This window comes from Apodemus sylvaticus, chromosome 14 (genome assembly GCF_947179515.1).
Source record: "Apodemus sylvaticus chromosome 14, mApoSyl1.1, whole genome shotgun sequence".
Lineage (NCBI taxonomy): Eukaryota > Metazoa > Chordata > Mammalia > Rodentia > Muridae > Apodemus > Apodemus sylvaticus.
In genome coordinates, this window is record NC_067485.1 from 54,142,448 (window position 1) to 54,157,490 (window position 15,043).

The 15,043-nt window shown below is 40.0% G+C and overlaps 1 protein-coding gene across 2 annotated transcripts in view; it reads right to left on the bottom strand.

The window, feature by feature from the left end:
- Ccny (cyclin Y) overlaps positions 1-15,043 on the bottom strand; it is a 133,312-nt gene that overhangs the window by 58,169 nt on the left and 60,100 nt on the right. For both annotated transcript variants that reach the window (XM_052156674.1, XM_052156673.1), the window contains exon 2: positions 3,296-3,370. In XM_052156674.1, coding sequence (XP_052012634.1) covers positions 3,296-3,370 — 75 coding nt within the window. The remainder of the gene's footprint in view (positions 1-3,295; positions 3,371-15,043) is intronic.

Below are 15,043 nucleotides of genomic sequence, written 5' to 3' on the forward strand. Positions count from 1 at the left end.
AACTTTCTATACCTGGTAGCAGCATACTTAGAACAAACTGAAGAAAGCCATCTCTCTTCTTAAGCAAAAGGTAACATACATAGTTTTTATTTATAAACAGTGACAGTTTGGGGGTTGGTGGCATATACCTGCAATCTTTACTGAGACTGAGGCAGGAGAAATGCTGAGTTCCATCCAGGCCAGTATAGGATACAAACCAAGACACTGTTTCAAAAATCCAAACCAAAGAGTTCACTCTGAATAATGAGATTCAATGTGAAACAAAGTAAGTCGTCATAGAAAGACAAACAGTATAATCTCTTGACATACAGAATTTCAAAGGGCTAGTCACAGAAGTACAGCATTTAACAACAGTTACAGGTCTGGGAACATGGGAGAGGGGACAGAGAGGCTGATTAGGTAAAAAGACATAGGTAGCTAGGAATTCAAGTTTCATGTTCAGTTACACACATGGGTGAATATGCTTAGTTATAATGTACTGCATAATTTAAAAAGCCAGAAAAGAGGGATACTACTGTTCATTGGCCAAAGAAAAGACAGACAGGTAAGTGAGATGGTTGTCTAGCAATCTACAGTTCTGAAGTGCACTAGCACACAGCACATAAAGCATATAAAACAATGCTGAGAAATAAATTAGGAAAAACTTGTATTTCTCACACAATAACTCAGGGCTAGAAGAGAGTAAGGTCTTGAGCTCAGGTGTTTACAGAGCTAAAATGGCTAGAGATTAGTAGTATGACAGAAGGCTGAGGAGAGGCAGCCACTTTGAATAGAGAACACATAATCTGCCGGCTCTGTGCATAGGCTCTAAAGCAGTTCCTTGCAGCCTTCCTAATGCTGCAAAGTTCTTCATGTTGTGGTGACTCCAAGCATAAAATTATTTCATTGCTATTTCATAACTGTCATTTTGCTACTATTATAAATCATAATATAAATATCCTACATGCTACCTGGGGTTGAGAACCACGGGTTAAGAACCACTGCTCTAGATGTATGAGGAGAACCTGGACCCAACAAAGGCTCCCATTAGGACCATACACTCTGAGTCACTAAGAAATCCCATCAGAGTCAGGCTCCAAGGGAGAAGTCCAGGAGATGATGATGTGGAATTAAGGAGCGAACAGGTAAACACAAACACTGCAACCTGGCAGCATGTGGTGCAATTGTTCTAACATGTATGAATAGAAAAGCAATGGTAGCTTTGTTTTCTGTACCAAGTTGTTCAAAGTTGCTTCATAAAATAAATACCCAATTCTCTCAACTACTTCCCTCAAAAATAAGTCACTAAAGTTGCCAAGATTGTTATATGAATTAAAAAAAAAAACAACCACTTTTTAAAATCAGTGATAAATTGACTGTGCATTAAAGAGGACTGTTTTCAGCAGCTGGCTCTGCCTGCAGAACGACAGAAGTTATGGCAGTGAAGACCACAGGACTGAAATGTCCCCCTGAATCCCAGGTCAGGGAAGCAATCTGAATGAAAAGAGCAGAGAACACTTACTGGAAGAGGTCACTTTTCTTCTTGTTTGTAATATGGAACTCAGTTATGTCTGCATGTAGAGTAGAAAGCCCTAGTAGTTAGGAGAAACTAAAGCAATATACAAAGATCTGAAATTCTAGTAAAAGGGAAGAAAGATGGATTCTAGAGAGATGAATGGCTTAGCCTATTTCTGGAATAATCCTTCTTTTTGTTAAATCACTTCTTTTTACCAGGACAACCACAGTGTGCCACTCACCCAGAGACTCTGACAATCACAGGAGATAATAGGGAAGACATCTTAGCTCAACAGTAGAGCCCTATCTGCCACCAGACAGCTAGACACTAGTTTCTCACCTCACTGTTCTCCAGTATTTAGGGAAAATCAGTTTTGATCCTCATTCTCATCTCTCTATCCTATCCCACCTTCTTTTGCTTGTAATATGCTATACCTCTCAGCAGCTTTTCATTTGTCAAAGAGAAAAAATTAGGGTTGACATTTTTTTTAACCTAATAAATTGAAAGCATCCTTCACCAGTATTCGGTGCTTATTGATTTTTTCTTTTCTTACTCTTTGAGATTTTTTTCAAGGACTCTGCTTGACAATCATCCACATTGTGTCAAAGCTGATATCCACCCACTACTGAGGCAATCTCCATTCTTATACATAAAACTACTGTTTTAGATATGTTTGTCTTCTTTTTAGTCTCTGTAGACCTAAACGGAATTAGAACCATCAATCTGTCCAGAGTCAAGGGTAGAACCGGCAGGTTTTCCCTTCGCCAGGCATATCCTGGTCACCTTGCCCTATGCCCTACTTCTCTACTGGTGTCCGGAAAGATTTACAAAAACTGAGTTCGTGTTATCTTTCCTCTCCTTTGAAACCAAGGGCCAGAGAAGAGTGAGGTAAGCCAGGGGCTAAGAAGAGCTACGCCCACACCATAGGAAAAATACACACACTTAGGACAGGATGCAAGGATTCTAACATCTTCAGAATGAGCTAGTTATCTAGTGTTTAGCAAAGGAAAAAAAAGGAGGAGGAAGAAGAGGAGAAAGAGGAAGAGTAGGAAGAGAAGGAGGAAGAAGAAGAGGAGAAAGAGGAGGAGAAAGAGGAAGAGTAGGAAGAGAAGGAGGAGGAAGAAGAGGAGAAAGAGGAGGAGAAAGAGGAAGAGTAGGAAGAGAAGGAGGAGGAAGAGGAGGAGAAAGAGGCAGAGAAAGAGGAAGAGTAGGAAGAGAAGGAGGAGGAAGAAGAGGAGAAAGAGGAGGAGAAAGAGGAAGAGTAGGAAGAGAAGGAGGAGGAAGAAGAGGAGAAAGAGGAGGAGAAAGAGGAAGAGTAGGAAGAGAAGGAGGAGGAAGAGGAGGAAAGAAAGGAAAGGATCTGCATCTCAGGTACAGGCTCAACTGAGCTGATGAGTGACAGGACTGAGAGTTAATTAGCTTTCTTTTAAAGATTAGATTTTTGTTTTGTTTTACTTACTGCTGGACAACTGAACACATCTGATCTTTCAGAACTCTGTGTCACATCCTTAACTTTAGGACCTAAAGGGAATTAGGTCTCAATTATCTCTCACTCAATTAACTTTCACTATAGAATAATACTACCAGAGGTAACCTAGCTAATGTCAAAATGAAGATAGTTGCTTCAAATGAGAAATTGTAAAAATCTAACTCATTACCACAGAATAAACAAAGGGCACCATTACATACAGTATGTTATGGTCACTATAAGGAACTCTATAATAAATGAAAAATCAGATCCTAGCAATGTCCGCATTTAGGTTAAATACATTTTAAAAAGCAAATGAATTACTAACTTACCATCTGTCTGAGATTTGCTGAGAAATATTGTGCTGGCCCGAGGATGATCTGAAGGATTGAATTCCATGTTTAAATCTTTAAAGAAAGAAAGAGAAATTAAGTAAATAACAAGTTGATAATTAGGTAGAGTCATGATTAATTTTCAACTTCTCCATCTTAAACTGTTGGTATATTCTATGACTGTGGAAGCCAGTTTTTATGTTAGTAGATTCTTTTGGTTCCAACGAGAACACTGCTATTTAAAATTCTAGGGGAAAAAAACCAAACCAAAACAAAAAACCACCCATATCTGATATGCTCCCAGAGGAGCTGGTGGCCTGAAACGACACTGTCTTTTGAAAAGTCTCCTCTGCACTGAGAGGCCCTGAAAAGGTAGAGGACTATTACACACAATTCTGTGCAAGTTCTGTACCTATGTCAGGGCATGTGCTTCAGAAGTAAACAAATGAGGTCTGAGGTCATTTCAGGTCACTGGCATGTTCATGCTAAAAGGTAGTGTTTGAAGTATATGGGTCATATGGAATATGATATGGGCCACAGCAGGTATTCTATTCAATCCAGAGTTAAAAGAAAAAAACCAGACTAACACAAGGTTTTGAGAGCACAGAGAGTCACATGCATGACCCTTTTGAGTGTGTGTGCATGCATGCGCACACTCGGAGAAAGAGGAGCATACACCTTTCATTTTCAACATCTCTAGACAATCAAGCCATCTGGAAGCACTAGGCCCCTCAGATATGGCAGGGACTACAAGTCCTTATTCTAGTCTTCCTGTCTTTTCATTCCCATGGGCATCTTGTTTGCAGCCCTGGCTTTATCTCCAAGGATCAGGGACGTCTCTACTCAGCTCAATATCTTAGTATTCTATCAAAAAGTGTCCCAGTCTAAGTTATACAATAACGAAAGAACCATCTGACTCCAGAGCTGGGGAAATGGGTGATCCAAGCAGGAGAATTAAGTTCAGGCAGCAAAGAGAATCTAAACATTCTGGAAAGCCTGAATTCAGGTCCACTTACAATACCAAAAAGAAATTATTTGGGATTAAACCATTCCAACAAAATCTCCAAGAACCCAATCAACACTAAATAAAACAGTACCTGTCCTTAGCGTTAAGAAGTAATGAGCTAAAGATAAAAGGATATTCATAAAGACGATGAAGACAATGCTAAATGGTTATTCACAAAGATGCTGACATCTTCTGGGCAAACATAAATGGGAGGCAAGTTCTTATGCATGAACAGTTTTTAACTGCTTACCAAATTTGATTAAAGAATCAAAATCTGGAGAGAGAGGGATGTCTTTGTGGTTAAAGTGCTTGCTTGGTAATTGAGAGAACTACAGTTTGAATCATCAGAGCCCACCTAAATGCTGAGTAGGTATGATGACTCACTTGTAATTTCAGTCTTAGGAGGAGACGGGGTTTATTAGTGAGCTACATGTCTGACTGAAAGATCCTGTTTCCAAGAACAAAGCGTAGTCGATCAAAGAACAAGGCTTCTCCACATATGCACGCATATTTGCATCTGCCCAGAAAATACACTCATGCATGTACGTAGATACATGGACACAAAACTGCTCAAATATACACATACCACACACACAAATAAAAACAAGTAAAAGAAAAAAAGAATCACTGACAGACTCTTATGTAATTTAGTTCTTCTGGTACTTTGACTTTGGCTTCAATACACTGGAGTTTCACAGCCTCGAGAAGGAAGCTCTATGGGGAGAAGATGGAAAAGGAAGACACAATCTTTAAAACTTGCTTCAACTTGAACTAAATAAGAGTCCTGATATGAGGGGCTGGAGAGATGGCTCAGTGGTTAAGAGCACTGCTCTTCGTGAGTTCATTCCCAGCAACCACACGGTGGCTCACAACCATCTGTAATGGGATCTGATGCCCTCTTCTGGTGTGTCTGAAGAGAGCAACAGTGTACTCATAAATATAATAAATAAATCTTAAAATAAAAAAAAAGAGTACTGATGTGAGATAGTCTCTTTCTGATCAAGTTAGGATCTTGTTACCTTAAAAAAGGAGAGAGTAGGTAGCAAATATGTTGCTTAATATTTATGAGGACTTCTATATAACAAAGATGATAGCAAATATACAATCTTAACCAACTTTCAGAAAAGCATGAAACAAAGTCACTACAGAAAGCTGTCAACTAGAATGGAACGTGTGTTTGTTGCATGAGATAGGTGTCAGCACAAAGGCTGACTAGACCCTGTCACAAGCTCATATATTCAAACTTGTGACGTCTATCCGAAACTTGTCTATCAGACCACTTTAAATCTCCTTTACCATTAAAACACGGCAGAAGGAGTTGTTAGAAAACAGAAGCAACAGCTAATACTTCCCCACTGGTAGCCACAATTATAGTATTGTTGGGTTTTCTCAAACTGAAAACTTGTTTTTATATCCCAGTGTTTTGGAGCGCAAGGCTGACAATCAGAACTAAGAATGGGGCTACCACAGATTGAAAGGACACTCTATAAACATAATCTAAAATCCTTCTCATATCTAGGCCTTCCCCAGAAGGCCTAGAGCCTGTGCCTAAAGGTCAAGTTCACAGAACTCCCCAAACTTCACATTGTAAAGTAAAAATTCTAGAGGAAATCTTCCTCTGCTTCTGAGTACAGAGTACACTGTACTGCTAATGAGGTAGTTAGTACTCTTCAATAGTTAGACATGTCAGGAAACATTTTCCTAAATTTTAGTATATGACTTTATTTTCTTGAGTTCTAACCCCCTAGTAGTAGCCCCTAAATATAAAAAGCAGCATAGTAAAATTCAACACTGAATGCAAACACCATGTCACTATGGCACAGATGAGTGTGAAGAAGTAGCAGCTGAGTGCTCACAATGCAAAGGTAGGTGCTCTGTTCTCAGATGGTGTCGTACACCCCTCAAAAACAAGCAAAACTCCAAAACAAACAAAAAACAAAATAAACTGCAAACAAACAAACAAAAACACTTCTTGTGTTGAGAAATAACACTTATTATAAGGTACAGGTAGCTGAAATCTCAATTTAACCAGGCAGTTAAAAAAGATGAGTACTGATAGAGAGATCAGGGGAGTCCTCAGGATCAAAATTGGATGGCTTTGAAGGCAGAAGTCACAATCAGGAAAGATGGAATACACTCCTGGTCTCTACCATCACCAGAAGAGTCCACAGCTGTAAGCTAAAATTAATGTCTTGATTCTTGGTTCAGTTTTCCACAGTACAAGAAAAACTAGGAAAGAATAGATATGGGGGTAATCCAATGTGCACAGTTGTCATTTACTTATTTACTAACTCTGGTGTCATCAACCACTCTCCATGCTACACATCGATGAAGTCTCATGGAGAAAACAAACTGAGAGTAAAACCCAACTGAGAGTGACTTCACATGAAAGGACATTATTCTGGAAAGTTGGTGATTTCCCCTTAGCCAAAAATGGAGTAGAAATAACATATTTCACATTATAAAATACAATAAAAAATCTGACTTCACTTCTACCAACTAAGCCTCATTTTCCTTCTGTGTAAAGTGGGCTAATCACACATGGCTGAGAAGATAAGAAGTTACTCGAAGGTGCCTACTTAATGGTTAGTGTTAAGAAAATCAACAACCACCTGGGAGAAAGGGCCAGTCAGAGATTATGTTGATAAAGCTGGGAAGACCTGCCTAGTCCTTCCCACCTGATAAAAGGAGCCACAAGCTATGCTGTGCCTTAGATGTGACCTCATGGGCTAGGCGGAGGGAGAAGGAAGGTGCAGGAAGCTGATGAAACATCTGAGTGGATGGCATTCAGTCCTTCACTCTGCTGTTCTGAAAGGACTCCGCTAGTCTCTACCTGGAGAAGCTGTCAGAGACCAACTCAGGTCAACAAATCAAGTGGCTAGCATTTCCAAAAGCTGCTTCCTCTGTCACAGTAAGGCTCATTTTGGTTCTGTCCTCAAGACAGCACTGCTACCCAGTTTCCTGGTTTCCATAAGATTCTAGTGGGAAGAAGAAACCAAGTTGAAGAAACCTCAGTGAAACCATGTTAACAAATGAAGCAAATAGAACAGGCCTCCTCCACTGCCAGCAAACCAATCGAAGCAGCAGCCCATCAGAAGCATTTAAACCAGCCCATAAAGAAAATGAGCGAGAGAGCGCGAGGGGGTGGGGGAAGGGAAAGAGGGAGATGGAGGGAGGAAACATTGTTTCTGTGTATGTTAAAGCATCCTCATTTTTTAAATTAATTTTTTTTACACTCCATATTTTATCCCCCCATCCCACCCTCCAACTGTTCCATATCCCATACCACCTCCTCACGCCTGTCTCCACGTGGAAGTCCCTACCACCCACACCACCTGACCTCTAAACTCCCTGGGGCCTCCAGTCTCTTGAGGGTTAGGTGCATCATCTCTGAATGAACACAGACCCTGCAGTCCTCTATTGTATGTATGTTGGGGGCCTCATATCAGCTGGTGTGTGCTGCCTGTTTGGTGGTCCAGTGTTTGAGAGATCTCGGGGGTCCAGATGAATTGAGACTGCTGCTCCTTCTACAGGGTTGCCCTTCTCAGCTTTCAGCCTTCCCTAATTCAACAACAGGGGTCGGCTGCTTCCGTCTAATGGTTAGGTGCAAATATCTGCATCTGACTCTTTCAGCTGCTTGTTGGGTCTTCTGGAGTGTGGTCATGCTAGGTTCCTTTTTGTGAGTGCTCCATAGCCTCAGTAATAGTGTCAGGCCTTGGGGCCTCCCCTTGAGCTGGATCCCACTTTGGGCCTGTTGATGGACCTTTTTTTCCTCAGGTTCTCCATTTCCATCCCTGTAATTCTTTCAACAGGAACAGTTATGGATCAGAGTTATGACTGTGGAATGTCCCCCCTCTCCCTCATTTGACGCCCTGCCTTCCTGCTGGAGGTGGGCTCTATAAGTTCCCTCTCCCTATTGTGGGGCATTTCATCTAAGGTCCCTCCCTTTGAGTCCTGTGAGTCTCTCACCTCCCAGGTCTCTGGTGCATTCTGGAGGATCCCCCCTATATCCTGAGGTTGCCTGTTCCCATTCTTTCTGCTGGCCCTCAGGGCTTCAGTCCTTTTCCCTCACCGAATACCAGATCAGATTCCTCTCTTCCCCCTGCCCCCATCCATTTCCCCTCCCAGGTCCTTCCCTCCCTCCACTCTTGTGATTGCTTTCTTCTCCCTCCCAAGTGGGACTGAAGCATCCTCACTTGGGCACTTGAACTTGTTGACCTTTTTGAGGTCTGTGGACTGTATCTTTGGTACTATTATGATGATGATGATGATGTATCCATCATCATCATCATCATCATCATTATTATTTCTTCCTCCTCCTCCTCCTCCTCCTTTTTTTGGGTCTGAGTTACTATGATATTTTCTAGTTTCATTCATTTGCCTGCAAAGCTCAGGATGCCCTGGCTCTTAATAGCTGAGTAGTATGCCACTGTGTAAATGAACCACATTTTTTGTATCCATTCTTCTGTCATGGGAAATCTGAGTTGTTTCCAGCTTCTGGCTACCAAAAATAAGGCCGCTGCTAGGCCTTTGTGACGTGGTGGCGTACGCCTTTAATCCCAGCACTTGGGAGGCAGAGGCAGATGGATTTCTGAGTTCGAGGCCAGCCTGGTCTAGAAAATGAATTCCAGGACCGCCAGGGTCACACAGAGAAACCCTGTCTCAAAAACAAAAACAAAAACAAAAACAAGGCCACTTTAAATATAGTGGAACATGTGCCCCTGTGGCATAGTGAGGCAGCTTTTGGGTATATTCCCAAGAGTGGTATAACTGAGTCTTCAGGTACATCTATTTCCAATTTTCTGAGGAACCTCCAGATTGATTTCCAGAGTGGTTGTACCAGTTTGCAATCCCACCAGGTATGCTGTTAAGTTGTTAGTGTAAGATCTCTAAAGTTTCTTTACCAGGGCACTTAGTGCTATGAACTTTCCTCTTAGCACTGCTTTCATTGTCTCCCATGAGTCTGGGTAGGATATGTCAACATTTTCATTAAATTCCAGGAAGTCTTTAATTTCTTTCTTTATTTCTTCCCTGACCAAGTTATCATTGAGTAAAGAGTTGTTGAGTTTCCACGTGTATGTGGGCTTTCTGGAATTTTTGCTGTTATTGAAGACCAGCCTTAGGCCATGGTGATCTGATAGGATGCATGGTATTATTTCAATCTTCTTATATCAGTCTAGGGTTGTTTTGTGACCAATTATATGGTAGATTATGGAGAAGGTGCCATGAGGTGCTGAAAAGAAAGTGTATTCTTTTGTTTTAGAGTGAAATGTTCTATAGATGTCTGTTAAACCATTTGGTTCATAACCTCTCCTAGTTTCACTGTGTCTCTGTTTAGCTTCAGTTTCAATGACCCGTCCATTGGTAAGAGTGGAGTGGTGAAGTCTCCCACTATTATTGTGTGGAATTCGATGTATGTTTTGATTTTAAGTTTCTTTTATGAATGTGGGTGCCCTTGTATTTGAGGCATATTCAAAATTGAGACTTTCTCTTGATGGATTAGCTCCTTGATGAATATAAAGTGTCCTTCTTCATCACACTTGATAACTTTTGGTTGAAAAACTGTTTTATTGGATATTAGGATAGCAACTCCTGTTTGTTTCCTGGGACCATTCGCTTGGAAGACCTTTTCCCATTGTTTTACTCTGAAATAGTGTCTGTCTTTGTTATTTGAGGTGTGTTTCTTGTATACAGCAAAATGATGGATCTTGTTTGTGTATGCAGTCTGTTAGCTTATGTCTTTTCATAGGTGAGTTGAGTCCATTAATATTCAGAGATATTAAAGAGAGATGACTTGGTTCCTATTATGTTTGTTTTTGTAGGTGGCTTTATGTGCTTGTGGTTCTCTCCATTTGGATTTGTTGTGAGATGCTTAATACCTTGTCCTTTCCTTGGAGCAGGTACCTTCCTTGTGTTGGAGTTTTCCTTCTAGGATACTCTGTAGGGCTGGATTGATATATACATATTGTCTGTTTTTGTTGTTGTTGTTGTTTAAATATTTTTATTTTCTATATTCTTTGTTTACATTCCAAATGATTTCCCCTTTCCCAGATCCCCCCGCCCTACATGTCCTATAAACCTTCTTCTCTCCATCCAATCTCCAATCACCTCCCTTCTTCTTCTCTGTCCTTATATTCCCCTCCAATACTAGATCAATCCCTTCCAGGATCAGGACCCTCTCCATACTTCTTCATGGGAGTCATTTATTATGCAATATGTGCCTTGGGTATCCAGAGCTTATGGGCTAATTAATATCCACTTATCAGAGATTGCATTACATGTATTCTTTTGTGATTGTGTTACCTCACTTAGGATGATATTTTCCAGACCAAACCATTTGCCTAAAAATTTTGTGAATTCATTGTTTCTAATTGCTGAGTAGTATTCCATTGTGTAAATATACCTCATTTTCTGTATCCATTCCTCCTTTGAGGGGCATCTGGGTTCTTTCCAGCTTCTGGCTATTATAAATAAGGCTGCTATGAACATAATGGAGCATGTGTCTTTATTGCATGCCGGGGAATCCTTTGGGCATATGCCCAGGAGAGGTATAGCAGGGTCCTCCGGAAGTGTCATGTCCAGTTTTCTGAGGAATCGCCAGACTGATTTCCAAAGTGGTTGTACCATCTTACAGCCCCACCAGCAGTGGAGGACTGGTCCTCTTTCTCGACATCCTGGCCAACACCTGCTTTCTCCTGAGTTTTTGACCTTAGCCATTCTGACTGCTGTAAGGTGAAATCTCAGGGTTGTTTTGATTTGCATTTCCCTAATGACTAATGATGTTGAACACTTCTTAAGGTGTCTCTCAGCCATCCGAATTTCTTCAGGTGAAAATTCTTTGTTTAGATCTGTATCCCATTTTTTAATAGGGTTATTTGGTTCCCTGGGGTCTAACTTCTTGAGTTATTTGCATATATTGGATATGAGCCCTCTATCAGATGTAGGGTTGGTGAATATCCTTTCCCAATTTGATGGTTGCCATTTTGTCCTTTTAACAGTGTCCTTTGCCTTACAGAAACTTTGTAATTTTATGAGGTCCCATTTGTCAATTCTTGATCTTGGAGCATAAGTTATTGGGGTTCTGTTCAGGAACTTTTCCCCTGTGCCCATGTCCTCAAGGGTCTTCCCCAGTTACTTTTCTATTAGTTTCAGTGTGTCTGGTTTTACATGGAGGTCCTTGATCCACTTGGAGTAAAGTTTAGTACATGGAGATAAGAATGGATCAATTCGCATTCTTCTGCATGCTGACCTCCAATTGAACAAGCACCATTTGTTGAAAAGGCTATCTTTTTTCCACTGGATGTTTTCGGCTCCTTTGTCGAAGATCAAGTGACCATAGGTGTGTGGATTCATTTCTGGATCTTCAATTCTATTCCGTTGGTTCACTTGTCTGTCACTGTGCCAATACCATGCAGTTTTTAACACTATTGCTCTGTACTATTGCTTTAAGTCAGGGATACTGATTCCCCCAGAATTTCTTTTGTTGTTGAGAATAGTTTTAGCTATCCTGGGTTTTTTGTTATTCCAGAAGAATTTGAGAATTGCTTTTTCTAACTCTGTGAAGAACTGAGTTGGGATTTTGATGGGATTGCATTGAATCTGTAGATCGCTTTTGGCAAGATGGCCATTTTAACTATATTAATCCTGCCAATCCACGAGCATGGCAGATTTTTCCATTTTCTGAGGTCTTCTTCGATTTCCTTCTTCAGAGACCTGAAGTTCTTGTCATATAGATCTTTCACTTGTTTGGTTAGAGTCATACCAAAATACTTTATATTATTTGTGGCTATTGTGAAGGGTGTCATTTCCCTAACTTCTTTCTCAGCCTGCTTATCCTTTGAGTTTAGGAAGGCAACTGATTTGCTTGAGTTGATTTTATAACCAGCCACTTTGCTGAAGTTGTTTATCAGCTGTAGGAGATCTCCGATGGAGGTTTTCATGTCACTTAAGTAGACTATCATATCATCTGCAAATAGTGATAGTTTGACTTCTTCCTTTCCAATTTGTATCCCCTTGGCCTCCTTATATTATCTAACTGCTCTAGCTAGAACTTCAAGTACTATATTGAAAAGATATGGAGAGAGAGAACAGCCTTGTCTAGTCCCTGATTTTAGTGGTATTGCTTCAAGTTTCTCTCCGTTTAGTTTGATGTTGCCTACGAGTTCGCTGTATATTGCTTTAACGATGTTTAGGTATGGGCCTTGAATTCCTGTTCTTTCCAATACTTTTAGCATGAAAGGATGCTGAATTTTGTCAAATGCTTTTTCTACATCTAATGAGATGATATTTTTTTTGAATTTCCTCAGTTTCTTTTGTTATATCTCCCTTTTCATTTCTAAGTTTGTTAATCTGTATACTGTCTCTGTGCCCTTTGGTTAGTCTGGCTAAGGGTTTATCTATCTTGTTGATTTTCTCAAGGAACCAGCTCCTGGTTTTGTTGATTCTTTGTATGGTTCTCTTTGTTTCTACTTGACTGATTTTGGCCCTGAGTTTGATGATTTCCTACCTTCTACTCTTCCTGGGTGAAATAACTTCTTTTTGTTCCAGGGTTTTCAGGTGTGTCGTTAAGCTGTTAGTGTATGCTCTCTCCATTTTCTTTTTGGAGGCACTCAGGGCTATGAGTTTTCTTCTTAGCACTGCTTTCATTGTGTCCCATAGATTTGGGTATATTGTGTCTTCATTTTCATTAAATTCTAAAAAGTCTTTAATTTCTTTCTTTATTTCTTCCTTGACCAAGGTATCATTGAGTAGAATATTGTTCAGTTTCCACGTGTATGTGGGTTTTCTGTTGTTTTTGTTGCTATTGATGACCACTTTTACTCCAGAGTGATCTGATAGGAGGCATGAGATAAGTTCGATCTTCTTATATTTGTTGAGGTCTGTCTTGTGACCAATTATATGGTCGATTTTGGAGAAGGTACCATGAAGTGCTAAGAAAAGGGTATATTCTTTTGCTTTAGGATAGAATGTTCTATATATATCAGTTAAATCTAATTGGTCCAAAGCTTCAATTAGATTCACTGTGTCCCTGTTCAGTTTCTGTTTTCCTGATCAGTCCATTGAGGAAAGTGCAGTGTTGAAGTCACCCACAATTATTGTGTTAGATGCAATGTGTTTTGAGCTTTAGTAAAGTTTCTTTTATGAATGAGGGCGCCCTTGCATTTGGAGCACAGATGTTCAGGATTGAGAGTTCTTCTTGTTGTATTTTTCCTTTGACCAGCAAGAAGTGTCCCTCAGAGTCTCTTTTGATGACTTTGGGTTGAAAGTCAATTTTATCTGATATTAGAATGGCTACTCCAGCTTGTTTCCTGAGACCATTTGCTTGTAAAATTGTCTTCCAGCCTTTTACTCTAAGGTAGTGTTTGTCTTTGACCCTGAGGTGTGTTTCCTGTAAGCAGCAAAATGTAGGGTCCTGTTTACGTATCCAGTTGGTTAGTCTACGACTTTTTATTTTGGGGCATTGAGCCCATTGATGTTAAGAGATATTAAGGAATAGTGATTATTACTTCCCGTCATTTTTGATGTTATTTTTTAAATTTGATTGGTTATCTTCTTTTGCGTTTGATGAAAGAAGGTTACTATCTTGCTTTTTCCAGGGTGAAGTTTCCCTCCTTGTATTGGTGTTTTCCTCCTATTATCCTTTGTAGGGTTGGGTTTGTGGATAGATATTGGGTAAACTTGGTTTTGTCATGGAATATATTAGTTTCTCCATCTATGGTGATTGAGAATTTTGCTGGGTATATGGCATTTGTGTTCTCTTAGAGTCTGCATGAGATCTGCCCAGGATCTTCTAGCTTTCATAGTCTCAGGTGAGAAGTCTGGTGTGTTTCTGATAGGTCTTCCTTTATATGTTACTTGGCCTTTTTCTCTTACTGCCTTTAATATTCTTTCTTTGTTTAGTACATTTGGGGTTTTGATTATTATGTGACAGGAGGTATTTCTGTTCTGGTCCAGTCTGTTTGGAGTTCTGTAGGCCTCTTGTATATTCATGGACATCTCTCTCTTTAGGTTAGGGAAGTTTTCTTCCATAATTTTATTGAAGATATTTGCTGGCCCTTTAAGTTGAAAATCTTCACTCTCATCTATGCCTATAATCCTTAGGTTTGGTCTTCTCATTGTGTCCTGGATTTCCTGGATGTTTTGGGTTACAAGCTTTTTGAATTTTGCATTTTCTTTAACTGTTGAGTCCATGGTTTCTATGGTATCTTCAGCACCTGAGATTCTTTCTTCCATCTCTTGTATTCTGTTGTTGATATTTGTATCTATGTCCCCTGATTTCTTCCCAAGGTTTTCTATCTCCAAAGTTGTCTCCCTTTGAGTTTTCTTAGTTGTTTCTAATTCTGATTTTAGATCTTGGATGGTTTTGCTTAGCTCCTTCACTTGCTTGTTTGTGCTTTCCTGTAATTCTTTAAGAGATTTTTGTGTTTCCTCTTTCATGACCTCAGCCTGTTGACCAAAGTTCTCCTGTATTTCTTTAAGTGATTTTTGCGTTTCCTCCTTATTGGCTTTTGTATTCTCCTGAATTCCTTTCAATGATTTTTGTGTTTCCCTTGTAAGGGCTTCTAACTTTTGATCCATTTTCTCCTGAATTTCTTTAAGGATGTCCTTTATGGGTTCCTGTACCAGCATCACGACCAGTGATTTTAAATCCAAATCTTGTTTTTCTGGTGTGATGGGGTATCCAGGACATGCTGTTAAAGGAGAATTGGGTTTAGATGCTGCCATATTGCCTTGATTTCTGT